Raw genomic sequence first — 16,999 nt, 5'->3', positions numbered from 1 at the left:
TTTACTAACATTATTTCTGTCAAACACTGGAGGTTGATGCTGAGGAAAATCCTTACACACAGCAACTGAGTTCTCAAGCATAAGAACAATAACAAGAAAACCCCATATATTCAACTTTTTAAGATTCTCTGATGATGACTTGCCTAATAGTTACATACTATAAACACAGTTAACAGGAATTTAAGACTTTTCAGTGTGCATTATCATATATTGTGAATAAGCACACACTTCACATAATTAGAGAAACTAAGGACTCTAATTAATATATGAACTAAAAATGGAGAGATTAAGGAAAACCCTGTAAATGAAAAAGAAAATCATACTTATAAGTTTGATAACCTATCAGTTATGAAGGATTTTCTTTTAACCTTTTTATATTTGGATAATTCACCAAAATTAAATGCTAAATTAAGTTGTGATGATTTTTCAAATTAACAAGTATTAGTAGTACATATTAATGGGGTTCCGTGTGTTTTTTCCATCATGCTTCTAGCATGCACTAATCAAATCCAACCTCCTTTTTTTACCCTCCCCCCACATATACTTCCCAGTCTATTCCAATATCAAGTCAACATTTTTAGCTTCTACAATTAGAGAGAATACAAATCTGTCTTTCTGTGTCTGGCTTATATTACTCGACATAACGACTTCAGGTTTATGCATTTTGCTGCAAATTATAGGGTTTTATTTTTCTTTATGGCTGAATAATACTTTATTATGTATATATACCATATTTTAAAATCTGTTCAACTGTTGATGAGCACCTAGGCTGATCCCATATCTTAGCTATTGTGATTGCTCCTGCAATAAATCTGAAATTATAGGTATTTATTTTATATGCAGATTCCATTTCCTTTGCATGTATACTCAGAGTGGTAAAGCTGGATCATATGATAGAAATATTTTCAGTTTTTGGAGGATACTCCACACTGTTCTCTATAATGGCTGAACTAATTTACATTACAACCAACCACATGTAAGAGTTGACTTTTTTAAAATTAATTTTTATTTATTTTAATTAGTTGTTCATGACAGTAGAATGCACTTATATACTTTGATGTATCATATATAGATGAGATATAATTTCTAATTTTGCTCAGTATACATATTGTAGAATCATATTGGTCATACAGTCACATATTAATGTCTGGTTCATTCCACCATCTTTCTAATCCCCAAATTCCCTGCCTTCCCCTCCTTTAACTTCCCTCTACCTAATCTAAGGTAATGCTATTATTTTTTTCCTTTTTGCCTTTATACATATACTTTGTTATATTTTTATTACAATTATTAATATACATATATACCACAATTTTTGTATCTCTGTTTGTGTATAAAGTATGTTGACACCCAATTTTCAAGTCTTCATACATGTACTTTGTATAAATCATACTTATAAGAAATACATTCCACATTCCACTATCCTTGCTGATCCACCCTACCCTCTTCCTTTCCCTCCCACCTCTCTTCCCTATCTAGAGATCTATTCAACTATTCCTCCCATGCTCTACTGCTCTACACCACTATGGGTCAACCTCCTTATATCAGACAAAACATTCAGCATTTGTTGTTGTTGTTTTTTTATCCATTCATCCACTGAAGGACATCTAGTTTGGCTCCCCAGTTTACATATTGTGAATTGTTCTGCTATAAACATTGTTGTGGCTGTGTCACTGTAGTATGCTGTTTTTAAGTCCTTTGGGTATAGTCCGAGGAGAGGAACAGCTGGGTCAAATGGTGGTTCTACACCCAGTTTTCCAAAGAATCTCCATACTACTTTCCAAATCAGTTGCACCAATTTGCAGTCCCACCAGCAATTTAAGAGTGTGCCTTTTGCCCCACATCCTCACCAACACTTATTGTTGTTTGTTTTCATTATAGCTACCATTCTGAATGGAGTGAGATGATATCTTAGAGTGGTTTTGATTCACATTTATTTGGTTGCTAGAGATGATGAGCATTTTTTCATTTATTTGTTGACTGATTGTATATCCTCCTCTGAGAAGTGTCTGTTCAGATCCTTAGCCTATTTGTTGATTAGGTTATTTGGTTTTTTTGGTGTTTAGCTTTTTGAGTGCTTTATATTCCCTAGAGACTCCCTTTTTATTTTGGAGTGCTTTATATTCCTAATTCTAACCAATTATTTGATTAGAATCTGTTCACCTCACAGATTATTTATTTTGCCAAGAAGAAACTTTTTAATTTGATTCCATCCCATTTATTGATTCTTGGTTCTAATTCTTGCGCTATAGGAGTTTTATTAAGGAAGTTGGGGCCTAATCTCACGTGATGGAGATTCGGGCCTACTTTCTCTTCTATTAGACACAGAGTCTCTGATTTACTTCCTAGGTCCTTGATCCATTTTGAGTTAAGTTTTATGCATGGTGAGAGACAGGGGTTTAATTTCATTTTGTTGCATGTTGGTTTCCAGTTTTCCCAGCACCATTTGTTGAAGATACTATCTTTTCTTCAGTGCATGTTTTTGGCACCTTTTGTCTAATATAAGATAATTGTAATTTTCTAGATTAGTCTCTGTCTCCTTTATTCTATACCACTTGTCTATCAGCCTATTTTGGTGCCAATACCATGTTGTTTTTGTTACTACTGCCTTCGGGATAACTGTTTTGCTGCTCATGCACCTAGCACAAGGGGAGTGGTTTGCCACTCAGACGCCCTTAAGGTAAGCCATGTATGTAGTACTCCATGTACTTGTCCCCACATCTCCCACCTTTGACTGTGCTGTGAAGACTTTATCCAGCATTGCTATTTTTTGTTCAGTGGCCTGTACATGATTTCATAAGTGTCTCACAACACACACACAAAAAATTATCACTAGTATAAACAGTAAGGCTAGGGTAATAGCATTATAAGGTTTAGTTAATTTGGTTATCAGGTTTTACCAATGTTTAGTTAATCCCTGAAAGAAAGAAGAGGTTGTCAAGATCGACACCTTAGTCTCATTGATTTTGACAATTACCTTAGTAAGGTTATGCATAGTCATAACATAATTAGCAGCCAAAGTGCCCTTAATATACTTGTAGGGCATGACTTGCTGCCCGCTTCCCAGTCTTGGGGCCACACGTGTGGCTGGAATGGCTCCTGGTGATTAGCCAGAAGGTGGTGCTGTGGGTGGTGATGGAAAAAATAGACCACCTCCAGGATAGGTTCAGGACTCTTCTGCCCTCATGGACAGCTTGTGCCTTCCTTTACAGACTATGGGATGGGTGTACAGGTGAACTCACTCCACCCCTCTGGCCTTTATCCTGATTGGCTTCTGTGCATTATATCAGCTGTATGTACTTCCTCAGTGATATATTATATTAGCCATGTGTACTTCCTGCTTTGACTCGTCTCCCTAGGACGTATGATTGTCCTCCGGCCAGGGAGGGTTGGTGACAGCGGCCAGTCGACCATTGCCTTTCTTCTCTTGTCCTGGTTGCAGGTCAGGAGGAAATGGGGGGCTAAAAACCCTGAGAATACTGAGAAAAATTGGAGAAGTGTAAGGTTACATTGTCAGATACAGCATATTGGATGACACAAATACTATGAAGCTCAGAGTCACAAGTGAGCCTTTGCAACAAAAACAGAATATCTAGTTGTCCCTGGTGGAGGTCTAGTTCTTGCTGAAGAGCTAAAATAGCAGCTTGCAACAGTTTATTTAAGTCATTTTGAATGGCAAAGCCTTCTGCCCTGGCAGTAGACAAATTGCTTACAGTCTGAGCAGTCTGGATACTCTGAGTGAGTGAAGCAGCTGCAGTGGCTGTGGCAGTGATGGAGGCTACCAGGACAATAATTCCAGTGATGATGAGGCTAATTGCACACCTTGTCTGGTGTAGGATCTCATTCAGAAGATTCTTCATGTCCCAAGGACTCCTCCACTCTTTGGACAGGTTTACTGGAAGCCATATTGCTAGGGGCACTTTGAGGATAAATATACATTTAGCTTTCTTAGTAGTGATTAGACAATTTGTGAGGCAGCAGGGTGTATTGACTGCACAAGGGATCTCTGTATGAGTGCTATTTATGCCATCAGTATCATTGAGTATTAGGATGGCAAATGGTGGCGTAACAAGCTTGTGCATTGTGGGTATGGGTATAGTTTGACATAAACACAAATCCATGGTCAGAGTCTGGATTCAATATTGACCCATTTATCCAGCTGGCTGCTTCCCATTTGATGGGCCTAGCAGTTAGCAATATTGGCGTGATATCCATCATGCCATACTGATTTCCTGCATTTCAGTTGGTAATGGCTTGTCCCGTGTAGCAAGTACCACAGTAGCCCATATAATTTTGGGGCACAATAGTTACATCCCAGGGAGCTGCACCCACTCAAGTACATAGATGTTGTTCTTTTTTGGGTTTTTTTTTTATTGGTTGTTCAAAACATTTCAAAGCTCTTGACATATCATATTTCGTACATTAGATTCAAGTGGGTTATGAACTCCCATTTTTATCCCAAATACAGATTGCAGAATCACATTGGTTACACATCCACATTTTTACATAATGCCCTATTAGTGACTGTTGTATTGTGCTACCTTTCCTATCCTTAACTATCCCCCTCCCCTCCCCTCCCATCTTCTCTCTCTACCCCATCTACTGTAATTCATTTCTCTCCTTATTTATTTTCCCATTCCCCTCACAACCTCTTATATGTAATTTTGTATAACAATGAGGGTCTCCTTCCATTTCCATGCAATTTCCCTTTTCTCTCCCTTTCCCTCCCATCTCATGTCTCTGTTTAATGTTAATCTTTTCCTCCTGCTCTTCCTCCCTGCTCTGTTCTTAGTTGCTCTTATTATATCAAAGAAGACATTTGGCATTTGTTTTTTAGGGATTGGCTAGCCTCACTTAGCATAGATGTTGTTCTTCCCTGGAGAAATTCCTCTTATCAAGGAAATAGGGTATGGCAGTGACACACTGATTTCATGGATGCTGTCATTATCCAAGGGAGGCTTTCCAAAAAGTATTGTTGGGCATGTTGGCAGCAAGGGTTTCTTGCATTTGCCATGGGAGAGTCTATGGCTATAGGTAGTAGTAACTATAACCCTGTGGTCAGTGAGACATAGCCCAACATATGACTTATTATTGTTATCTACAATAGTTTAAATTGGCAAGAGCAAAAAAGAGGGGACTGTTTGGATTATAGGTTTCATTATCTACTATGGAGAAACAAAAGGCAGAGTAGATATGGAAATGCTGGCATTCCAGGGTATGGTCAACTCCTGGATGAATAATTCAGGATCAATAAGGTTGGAATTATTAAAGAAGTGCTTAGGTAAAGGCCCTTCCCAGTTGGCCACTGCTAAATGTGGCCGCCTAGTAATCAAAGCCCAATTTACCTGATGGGAGGCTTCACTGTAAGCAGTGAGAATTTCAGACACTAGGACCATCATTATAGGCCCAGGGATGAGGTTGCCACCAGGCAAAGGGGCCAATCTGGTGGCTTGTTCAACAAGACATTTAATAACACCCCAGGTTGCTTTATGTAAGATCCGTTGAATTGTTGAGTCCTTTATGAGTTTTCTTTTCCAGAGTTAGTTTGTTCATCTTCTTGATTGGTGGTTTTGGGGCCCAGGGCTTGACTTTTCTGGCAGGCACTCAGATGGGGTGAGGCTCCTGTTAACATATACAGACCCTCAACCCATAGTTAGGAGGGGCCTGGACCTTCCCATGCGCTTGTTATGGGATCCTTCCATGAGACCATAGGTAGATGGGAGGGCTGCGTGAGGGGGGCCCAATGCTTATGGGCTGCTGTTTCCATAGAAAAATTTGAAATTGAAAGAAAGTTTAAAGCAAATAAGGCTTTGTTCAAGGCATCACCAGGGGACTTGGTATAGTCCTCCCTCTGTTTTGTAGCATGGTCTTTAATTCCTTGTGTGTTATTTCTATGATGCCTTGAGCCTGAGTATTATAGGGGATCCCAGTTAAGTGTTGTATAAGCCAATCACTGCAAACTAAAATGTCTTGCTAGTATAGGCTGGCCCATTGTCAGTTTTAATAGACATGGAAACATCCATAATTCCAAAACATTTAGTAAGTAGAAAATGGCCTTTTTTTGTGGTTTCTTCTGTGGAGGTTGTGGCCATTATATAGCCTGAAGAGATATTAATGACAATGTGGATATATTTTAAATTTCCAAAAGGTACATAATGAGTGACACCAATTTGCCGTAAAGCATTAGATTTCAACTCTTGGACATTCGCTCCAGCAGGTTGTAAAAGGCCAATGGAAAGAAAGGGTGCAAATTTTTTGTAGTCTTTGACTAGCTGTCTGCAAGCCTACTTAGTCCTGCTTTTATGCAGCTGCCATAATTGAGATAAGCAGACAGGCTTTAGCTACTTGTGTCCCTATATTCTGGGTGGCCAAAATCCAGTCATCCAGTGTGCCATTTTGTACTGGTGCCACTGCTGCTGTATGTTCCTTATTTAGAACATAAGACCCAAGATCAATTCCTTGGCTAAGGCTCTCCTAGGTCCTTTCTGGTTTAATCTGTCAATAAACTGCAGCAAGTCTTCAGTGGCTTTCTGCCTTAACCTCCTCCAGCTGGTAACTTCCTCCAGGAATCGAGAGCACAGAGCCACATCTGACCAAAAAAATTTAATGGGCATATAGTTTGTACTGCTGGGGAACTGTAGATTCCCTCTCCCTGCAAACATTTAACATTTGTGGTATAGTTATGATCTCCCTGCATTTCACATTCATCATAGAAAAATGCTTTCCACTTCAAAAATTTGTGGGCTCAAGAGTGGCTCTGGATAGGTCTTTCCATTCTTGAGAGAAATTAAGTTCAAGACTGAATCATTCAAGCATTTGTTCTGCAAATGGCCCCCAGGGCCCATCCTCTTTCACTGCCTCCTTTAACTCCTTCAGGGTGCCCAGTGAATGTGGATACCAAGTGGCAGGGTGCTGTGGTGTAGGGCCATGTTGACTGGGAAGGCTTGTATTCCCTTACCCCACTTCTCATCTCTTATCCTACATAGACCTTTAAAAGGATCTCTGGCCTCCTGAAATGGATTTCTGGGAGACCATGGCTTGGGTCTGTCTGATGGCCTGGTCATCTCTAAGCTGTCATAGTCCCTTGCTGGCTTTGGCATTGCCTCATAAGGAGGCAGTTACTATTGGCTCAGGGAAGGATGTAATTTTTGCCTGTGACTAGAAGCTGCACTTGTGCCATTTGTGGACACCTCTTCCTGCACCATGAAGGCTAGCAATACTATTTCCTGTCTCTCTCCCTCCTGCACCTGCTGTGGTTGCTTGCTTTTAAGTAGGTTTTTACCTCCACTTTTTAGTCTTGTCTGTCTCTCACAGCCTCATCTTCCTCAGGGACATCACTATATGACAAGGGTCTATTCCAGGGCCCCCTAAACTTTGCTGACTGGCTGTATTGGTAAAATATACCCCTGTCTTACTTCAGCTTGCTGTGCATTTGCCATTATCTTGTCCCATATCTAAAATCAAATACATCAGTAGCATTAGTCCATGGCCTAGAAGTTATTATTACATCCCAGGACTTCTGGGCTTCTCTCTTATTCAGGGTTAAACCTCTAGTTCCTAAGAGAGAGTGCAGCACTTGCAGCTGCAAGTTTTGGTGGAACTCAGTAGGTTCCCCATTTTCCCTTCCTCACCACTCTGTGAGGGGCCACACCCTGTCTTATAAGCTTACCTCAGATCCCTTCTTGGGTGCCAGTTGTGTGGGTTCTCTCTCATCCAGTGAGGAGGTCCATGGAACAGGGTACAGGAGAGTGTGTCTGTGGAGTTGCTAATCAAGACCTCTGGAGACCAAGAAGAAGCAGTTCTGATTTACTCTGCAGTTACCATGTATATATACTCAGGCAGTAGCTAAGAAGATTACAGGCACCCACCAATACAATTTCTTGCCACCTGCCCTTGCAGCAAAAAATCGAGGATTGGGCCATGGAGCAAACACAGGGACTGCAACACATGGCCTCACTCGAAGGGCTGGGCCTATAGAAGAAGCGGTTTTCCACTCAGAGGCTTAGCAGGAGAGGAGTGGTTTGCCACTCAGACACCCTTAGCTTATGCCAGGTATGCAGTACTCAATGCACTTGTCCCCACATACCACTGTTCAGTATTTATCTTAAGGTATTAAGGTTATGGTACTCTTGTGATACATATATACACATGTCATAGTAGCACAATTTACAATAGCCAAATTATGAAATCAGCCTAGTCATCCTTCACTGGATGACAAAGAAAACATTGCGTATATATGCAATGGAAATATCCCTAACCATAAAGAAGAGGGAAATAATATCATTTCCAGGAAAATGGATTGAACTTGACAGCATTATGTTAAACAAAATAAGCAAAACTCAGACAATACTCAAGTCCTGTATTTTCTCTCATATGTGGAAACTACAAAAGAAGAAAAAAAGTGTATATGTGTGCATTTTGTGATAGAAAGATAGAAAGAAGACCAGTAGAATAGAGGAAGGAGAGCAAGGGGAAGGAGAGGGAGAGGGAGAGGGAAAGGGAAAGGGAAGGTATAGGGGAGCAATATTGACTGATGCATGTATTATGAAACTAAGAATTCCACTATCACATATAACTGTAATGCACCAGTAAATTAATAACAAAATAATTCTTTTTATTCCTGTTCTTTTCTGCAGTCTCTGGTTACTTAAGAAAGATGAGGCTTTATAATTTTAAATTGCCTGTTTTCATCTTACAGCCACATAAATTATACATTTGCCTTACAATGCTCTGTCACTATAGTATTGTTTCACAGTGAGTTGTGATTTTTATTTATTGAAGTGTTCTTAACTTTTTTTGCATTTTGACAACTTTCCAAAATCAATAATAAATTAAATCTTTTTGTCTCTATTCTTGGGGAGATTCCAGAGGGTCTTGAAATATTCCAAAGAATTACTTTCTCTTCTAAATTAAAAGAGATATTAACCTAATTAAGATTTGAATATGTTAAATTGGCCTGGAAATGAGAATTGATAATTCATGTTTATTGAGTCACATGGCTAAATGTGATTAATAAGTATCTCATAAATTGTATGAAATTTCTGCAAATGTAACATGGTCTTGTATAATGCTGTCCTTCATGATTTTGACTATCATATCCTCTTAACTGAGTGTCAAAAGCTTACAAGAAAGAAGCTGATCATAAAATCAAATCTGAAGAACGCCATATACATTTAAACCTCTCAGGCTATGTCTTTTGTAAACTTCCTCATTCTTTATTTAGATAAAGAATTGTAGGGGACATAGATCAGAAATGAGTAATGATAAAATAGGAGGAAACAGAAGAGTGGGTTCAAGGAAGAAGCAAACTACAACCACACTCATGTCCCAAAAAACTTGATTAAATTATTTTTGAAATTTTAAGAATTGTTCAGCCTGTGTACCTTCCTAACTTTGTTATATGTTCCTTGTTTCTTAAAATTATACTCTGAAAATAATTGTTAAAAGTATATTTTTTTTTCCTATTGAAGCCAAAGCACATAGGAAACAATGTTTTTTGCCTGGCAGCTGGCTTGTGCATGAAGGAGGTGGCAAGCTGGGTGGAAGCACCCATGGGAAGGGGTTCTAGTTGTCCTTACATTGTGTCCATAGCCCCCAAATTTCAGACTTTCCAGCCCCCAAAGAGACAGAAATCAGAAGTGGCATGATGATTGTTTTATTTTGCATGAAAGACACAGTTCTGACCGAATTATTCCAACAGCATAACACTCCAAAGGCATCATCTTCTCTTTTGGTATCTGAAAGAAACAAGAAATGGAAGGTTTCAGGGGAGAACTGATATGGCACCAGACTGATAATCAATTGTTGGTATCACTGAAGTGAGGCAAGTAACAGCCCACCTCCAGTTCATATTCCCCTTGTCCTCCCCCCTTACCCTCTGATTTAATTATTCTTTCTTCTTAGACACTTTGGCACATTTAGAGCCTGCAGCTTTGCTTGGAATATGAGGCAGTGATAATTATTCTTAGGTTGTTTGTCTTTTGGTTTCTATTGAATATGGTCAATTATATATCTTCAAAACTAGTCGCTGCAAAACACATCTATGATAGAGAAATTGAAAAAAGCTAAAAGTCTACAAGAGCAAGATTCAATTAAAAATTATGACAAAGTTACACACTGGAAAATGACACAATTGCAAGAATACTAAATGTGGAAAAAGAAAGTATGAAATTGAGGAGATAAGCAGATAATGAAATTAGGAAAGAAAGAACTGAAAAAATAGGGGGTCAAAAAAGGAAGGAAGGAAGAAAATAGAAGGAAAGAAGAATGAAAAAAGAAAAGGAAAGGAGAAGGAAGGAAGGCATGATCTGTGTCTATATAATCTGCTTAGGGATGGAATATTAAAGAAGCATGTCATTTGAAATGAGCAACATACAGATATGCATATACTTTTTGTTATCATTTGTAGAAAAAGGATTGTGTACTTATATATGCAGAAACATTTCTAAGAAGGTGTCAGAAAGAGATTATAGTTGTGGTTTGGTGAGGGAGATGGGAAGGTAGAATGAAATGTCTTTAAGAAACAGCTTCATACCATTCTTTTCACTTAGATCAATTTTATTGTTTGCATGAGCATAGATTAATTTAGAAGTGAGCAATCTAAAATCAAGATAAAAATTAGGCATAGACTTGAGTATGATTTGATAGGAGTACTGAACATGAGAGTGGGCTTTGATATGACATAGAACTAAGCTAAGGGTAGTCAGGAGGATATATGGAATGAGAAGTCACTGAGTCTGAGAAAAGAGGCAGAGGACCAAAGGAAGAACAATGCTCTGCTTTCTTAAACAAACTTGAATGAAGAAAAGACAGTGAGAAAAAGCAAATATAGGGCAATGCTCCTTAAAATCATGATTACCTAGGAGACAGAACTTCTTAAAGTATCTGCATACTCTACCCAGAGAAATGTTTAAAAAGAGATTTAATGACTGTGAACATTGTTCATTTTACCAATTGATTTTCTGGAACACTGAACCTTCATAAGTGTAGTGGTGAGGGTCCTGCTAGTGGAGTGTACTAGAATTTAGGTGTGTTTGAATTTAGATTACTAGGATGATGGAGGATGGAAGGTTTTTGTATTCTCCTCTCTTGGGAGGAGGATGGTGTGGTTCCTTGACCAGCTAAAATGAAATGAAGGAGTATGTTCATGATTACCTTGTGATTGGAGGTGGTCATCTTTTTCCAGGAAAATCTGGGAAGTCACTTTGCTGCTGGGCTGCTTGATTGAATCCTCCCTTCAAGAAACCAGCATCAAGGGCGCCACTTTGCTGCTGGGCTGCTGCCTTTTTGGCTAGTCCAGCACTAAGACCAGCACCGGCACTAAGACCAGCACTGGCACTAAGAGCACTGGCACTTTGCTTGGCTACTGCTGATTGTCCTGCTAGTCCTTGCTTCAAACCAGCGGCAGCGGCGATGGAGGAGGCAGCAGCGGAGCTACTTTGCTGCATAGCTGCCTGTTTGGCTAGTCCTTTTCCAAAAGCAAGGCCACTTTGCTGGGCTACTGCTGCTTGTCCTGCTAGTCCTTGCTTCAAACCAGCGGCAGCAGCGATGGAGGAGGCAGCAGCGGAGCTACTTTGCTGCATAGCTGCCTGTTTGGCTAGTCCCTTTCCAAAAGCAAGGCCACTTTGCTGGGATACTGCTGCTTGTCCTGCTAGTCCTTGCTTCAAACCAGCGGCAGCGGCGATGGAGGAGGCAGCAGCGGAGCTACTTTGCTGCATAGCTGCCTGTTTGGCTAGTCCCTTTCCAAAAGCAAGGCCACTTTGCTGGGATACTGCTGCTTGTCCTGCTAGTCCTTGCTTCAAACCAGCGGCAGCAGCGATGGAGGAGGCAGCAGCGGAGCTACTTTGCTGCATAGCTGCCTGTTTGGCTAGTCCCTTTCCAAAAGCAAGGCCACTTTGCTGGGATACTGCTGCTTGTCCTGCTAGTCCTTTCTTCAAACCAGCGGCAGCAGCGATGGAGGAGGCAGCAGCGGAGCTACTTTGCTGCATAGCTGCCTGTTTGGCTAGTCCCTTTTCAAAAGCAAGGCCACTTTGCTGGGATACTGCTGCTTGTCCTGCTAGTCCTTGCTTCAAACCAGCGGCAGCAGCGATGGAGGAGGCAGCAGAGGAGCTACTTTGCTGCATAGCTGCCTGTTTGGCAAGGCTACTTTGCTGGCTTGCTAGTTGCACGGATGCTTGCTGAGCAGCAGCTTGTTGGAATCCAAGACCAGATGCTGCTTGAGACTCCTGCTGGAAGAACTGCCTTTGATTTTCAGCATCTGTTTGGGTACAGCCCAAGAATAAATGAGCTTAGTGGTGGCATACTCCTTACTCCTTACTATTTACCTCTCTGATCTGTCACACAGACCCTTTTTCCCTGAACTTTACTTTCAGCTGACAGCCTTTCTCATGGCCTCTCCTTGTTCATGAAGAGCTCCTCTTTCCCAGTGTACTCTCATATGGGACATCTCACATTCAGTTCCAAGAACAATTGTTTGCCCTTAAGTTTGCAAAACAACAACAACAATGTCTTGAACACCTTACCATCTGAGACAGAAGAGAAACAGAGTGAGAGGATTATGAATGTCATTTATGTGGCCAATTATGTATTGAGACACAGTAATAAGTCCTGACCATGAATCCAAGTCTTTTCACCTGAGCCCTGTTTTGAAACAACAGACAAGTTGGTCAGGGCCAAAGATTCCCATGGGGGAAATGCTGAGACAGAGAAGAGAAAGATAAGTGATGACCCACAAGATTCACTAAACAGCTGTGGAAATTCTTGTCAGTTACCAGGACACAGCAGAACTGAGGAAAACAGAGAAAAAGAATCCAGATGCTTACTTGGGCTCATTTCATCCTGAAACTCTGCAGTGCTGGAGAGGCCCATTGAGGAAGAATGAAGCTGCTGAGTGACTCTCAGCATCAGGGAGGAAGAAGCCAGAATTAGGGCCCTTCCCATTCATGCATCATCTCTCCACAGTCATTTCTGCCTGGGGGAGTTGGTGGTCGTGCACCTGGTCTCCAGAATTTAGGTTGGGGAAAATTCTTGTATATCTTTGGGAGAACTAGCTTTTAGTAATTGCTAAAACTAAAAAAGATTATTATCATGACTTTGTAAAATTGAAACTTTCCTGAGGAAAACAAAGAAAAGAAAGTTAAGGATGAATTGGATCTTAACTGATTCCAAGGAGGAAGAGTCTTCATTGCTAAACTCTAAGAAATGAAAATGAAGCTCAAGATGAAGTGAAAAGGTAGTCCCTAACCTCAAGGCTCACAGGTATCCTACAGGGAAAGGTGACTTCCAACCACAACCTGGGCACCCCCTAAGTGAACTTGTCGGTCACTCTACATGATGCTGTGGGCATCATTTGAGACTATAATGAAATGGTTGGTGGGTGCTATGCTGAGTCTCAACTGCTTGCTTTGAACTAAAAATTAATATAGTAAAAAAAAATCATTCAAACAAATATTATGTCCTCGCTAGAATTATTCAAACCTTGCTGCTAATATTTGTTAAATGTTCTAGGAATTTCAAAATCCCTTTTGATCATTATTTCACCCTTTCCTTATCAAATCTTTTGTTTATATTCACATGCTCTTGAGAGGCAAACCAGCAGCAAATGTTTGGGCATGGGTCACATATACTATTTATAGCATACTAAAATAGTGAATATAATTAAGAGCAAAATATGAAAATAAGGCCCTGATATTTCTCTCTTTCTATCTGGAGAAAGTCAAACTGTTATACAATTCTCCATCTCTGAGGCAACTTGGTATGTGATTTCTTCCTTCTTCTGTCCTGTGTCTCTATATAGCAAGGCTTCTGGAACCCACTTCTACTTTGATTATGATACTGTGTTCACAATTGGATTGCCCCAATTTTGTCTTGTCCTCTATCATTCTGTCCTTTAGAGGACACAGAGGTCAGCCTACAAATCCAAACTTATCTTGTCATTTCTCTGGCCAAAAATTTATGGTGATCCCATTATGCATTAAATAAAACATAATTGATACATTGGATGTGGAAAGAGAACAAAAGTAGCCTTACCGTTGTCCCAAGAATTCTGCAGTCTACTGTTTTGTTTTGTTTTTTATCTCCGTCCCTCCTTCCTCACCTCCCTCTCTGCACTGTGCTCTCCCCTGGTCCCAAGCAAAAACAAACTACAGCCCCTTATCACCACCAGCAGTATTTCATTCTACCTTCGCTTGCACTCCAAACTGGGCTCAGGCCCAGCAAGGCCATTGAGAGCAGGACCACCAGCATCTTGGAGGAGGATCTGCAGTGGCTCCCAAGTCTGTGCTGGGGAAGCCAGGCAGCTCTCTTTTTAAGGAGGAGCAGAACAGTGGCGTCTTTCAGGTCCATGCTGGGTGACCTCACAGCTGATGCACTAGGAGATCTTGCATCCCCGCTTTCTCTTTGGACCTCAGCCCAGCAGGATGGGGTGGGCAGGAGGTTGTCAGTGTCTCCTTTCTAAAAGGTACAACCTGTGCCTTGGGCAAGAGTGTAAAGGAAACTTCTTGCGCATTCAGTACAGATATTAGAACTGAAGTTCCACCATTATCTGAATTTCCATCTATTTTATGATACCATGCATCCATTCTAACTACTGTGCTGTTTTTGCAGGGCCTCTCCTTCTTTTCGTGTGTATTTATTTATTTCAACACTATCACCAAAAATGAATATTGATCAATATCTTTAAAATTTTCATATACCCAACTTCATCAAACATGATGGGTGTGTCCACAAGTGAACACTAAATTCTTGGTGAAATTCAGACTATTCCTGCTCAACTCTGTAATGCTTTTGGATACCATACATGACCCAAACCATTACATGAGCTATATTTCACTCTCAGTCTTCACAGAACCAGAGCCATTGCCCAGTATTCAGTTGTTCTGACCTTAATCAGCTATTGTAGAAATAGTTGGCTATAACATTCTCTTCTTAGTGATATCCCTGAGTTAGTAAATCAATATGGCCTCAAAACCCCATGGATTTTCATGGCAAGGCACATGAATGATCAGTTCCTGGATGAAACAAGCTGTTTGGGGCCTCAAATTCTCCTCAGGGTTTTACTTTTGCACACTGTTCAGCCAACTGTGCAACCTGCCTTTTTGGCTCTTTTTCATCTAGGAAGCATTTTTATCACCCCCCATTACAAATGGGCATAATTGTGTCAGGAGTGGTGGCTCATGCCTGTCATCTCAGGAATTTAGGAAGCTGAGTTGGGGTGTTCCCAGGTTGGAGGCCAGCCTCTGCAACTTAGGGATGCCCAAAGAGCTTAGCAAGATACTGTATCAAAATAAAAAAAAAAAAACAGAAAGAAATGGGGATGTGGCCCAAGGGTAAAGTGCTCCTAGGATCAATCACTAATGCCAAAATGTAAAAAAAAAAAGAAGGTCGGGAGGGTGGGCACTTAAGGATTTGAATAATGCAATGTGCTGTTCACTTCAAACTCTCAACTGCACTACGTTCATGTTCCTTTACAGTCATATTCTCTGCTACTTTCTCAAGTTGGTCTTCAACAGAGAACATTTTCTGCAATATTCTGATTGGCAGTTCTCCCAGTCTTCTTCTGGATCTGATGGTGGTTATTTTGTGTTCTGAATCTGAATCAACCCTGTATTTATTATGTTATATTTTGATTCTGCCCCTGGCATTTTCACAGATCTGGTCTATCCTGCATGACATTTGTTTCATGTTTTATTTCCAACTGGAGAGAGTTATTATGTTCCAGTAGCTTTTCTCTGGGTATGTCATAGCTTACTATCTATTCAGTTGCTGTTTACTCTGTTCCACTTAGTACTGGCCTGCTCACCATTTCATGGAACACCTGCATTGACCAGAATACCCAGCTGAGTATTTCAGATCTTCTGTCCATCTTGTGATTGGTTTTTATCTTGGTTGGTGGTAATTAGAGGAGAAGTTGGTTTGAGGTAAGACAGAGAGGACCACACAATGGAAATCCAAAAACAGGCCCCCTAGTCCAGCATGGATGACTGATTCCTGTGTTTTGTGAAAGGATTTCTTTTCTGGCCCTTTCTACAGGGGTTCAGAGAATACTGAGGGAAGGTTTTCTACATATTTGCATTTGCTGCAGATACTTGGATCTTTGCAGAGTGAGTAGGTGATGGTTTCTTCCCTGGTACAGTCATGGATATATTCTTAAAGGGAATACAAATTCTGTTTTCCATTTTTCTCTGTTGATTCAAATAGTGAAAATTTCTGAATGTTTATGGGCCTATGAGAGGCAGAGTATAAGGGTTCTGCTTTTGGGATTGGGTTCTCTGATGGCTTCATGACTGTGCCATGTTTGGTGCATAGGAAGATTGTGTGCAGACACAGAATGCCTGGATGTTAGGAAAACTTCTATGCAAAGACACGGGATGTCTAGCTGCTATAGAAATGCCCTGTATGAGGAGGCTCTGTGATAGAGTCTTATCAGCCTCACCTTGATCTCAGGTATACAGCTCCTGGGAATACAGAAACTCTCGTGTTAGACAACCACAATGCTTCACCAACCTCCACTGGGCCTGAACCTGTCCATATAACCATAAATTTAAAAAGTGGACTTTCTTGAGAGCTACACAAAACTCCTAACATTGCCCATTGCAAGTACAAAATGTGACTGAGGAATAAGCTATATAATGTTTCCAACTCTGTACCTACCTAAAGAGGCAATGAACAATAATGTACTAACAATGCCAGTGACATAATATAACCCATTGATAGAAATAAAGCTTGCAGCTTGTCTATTCTACCCCTGTGTCTTGTCTCCTGTGTCTCTTATTATTTTCTTTACAACTGGTGCTCAACTTTGGGGCATGAGAAAGTTCTTTCCCCACACCTCTTCACAGTCTGACTACAGAGTCTGGACCAACAAATCCACTGGAGAAAGGGACTCTTCTGATGTTTTAACAGGTGGCAAGGGAAGGGAATAACTTATTGCCTGGAGTAGGTTTTGATGCTCATCTTTAATCAGCTAGTAGTGCTCCCAACTGGTAACCTACAGGGTATT

The 16,999-nt window shown here is 40.5% G+C and overlaps 1 protein-coding gene across 1 annotated transcript; it reads right to left on the bottom strand.

Moving 5' to 3' along the window:
• Nucleotides 1–9,639: 9,639 nt before the first annotated feature.
• LOC144365068 (uncharacterized) lies at nucleotides 9,640–14,343 on the bottom strand. Its single transcript, XM_078015860.1, has 3 exons — nucleotides 14,181–14,343; nucleotides 11,155–12,256; nucleotides 9,640–9,737 (listed from the first exon to the last, which is right to left on the bottom strand). Exons 1-2 carry the CDS (start codon nucleotides 14,341–14,343, stop codon nucleotides 11,172–11,174), a joined length of 1,248 nt encoding a protein of 415 aa, XP_077871986.1. The 3' UTR covers nucleotides 9,640–9,737; nucleotides 11,155–11,171.
• Nucleotides 14,344–16,999: the final 2,656 nt, after the last annotated feature.

This window comes from Ictidomys tridecemlineatus, chromosome 6, assembly GCF_052094955.1.
Source record: "Ictidomys tridecemlineatus isolate mIctTri1 chromosome 6, mIctTri1.hap1, whole genome shotgun sequence".
Taxonomy (NCBI): Eukaryota; Metazoa; Chordata; class Mammalia; order Rodentia; family Sciuridae; genus Ictidomys; species Ictidomys tridecemlineatus.
This window is presented reverse-complemented; position numbering and strand designations above follow the sequence as displayed.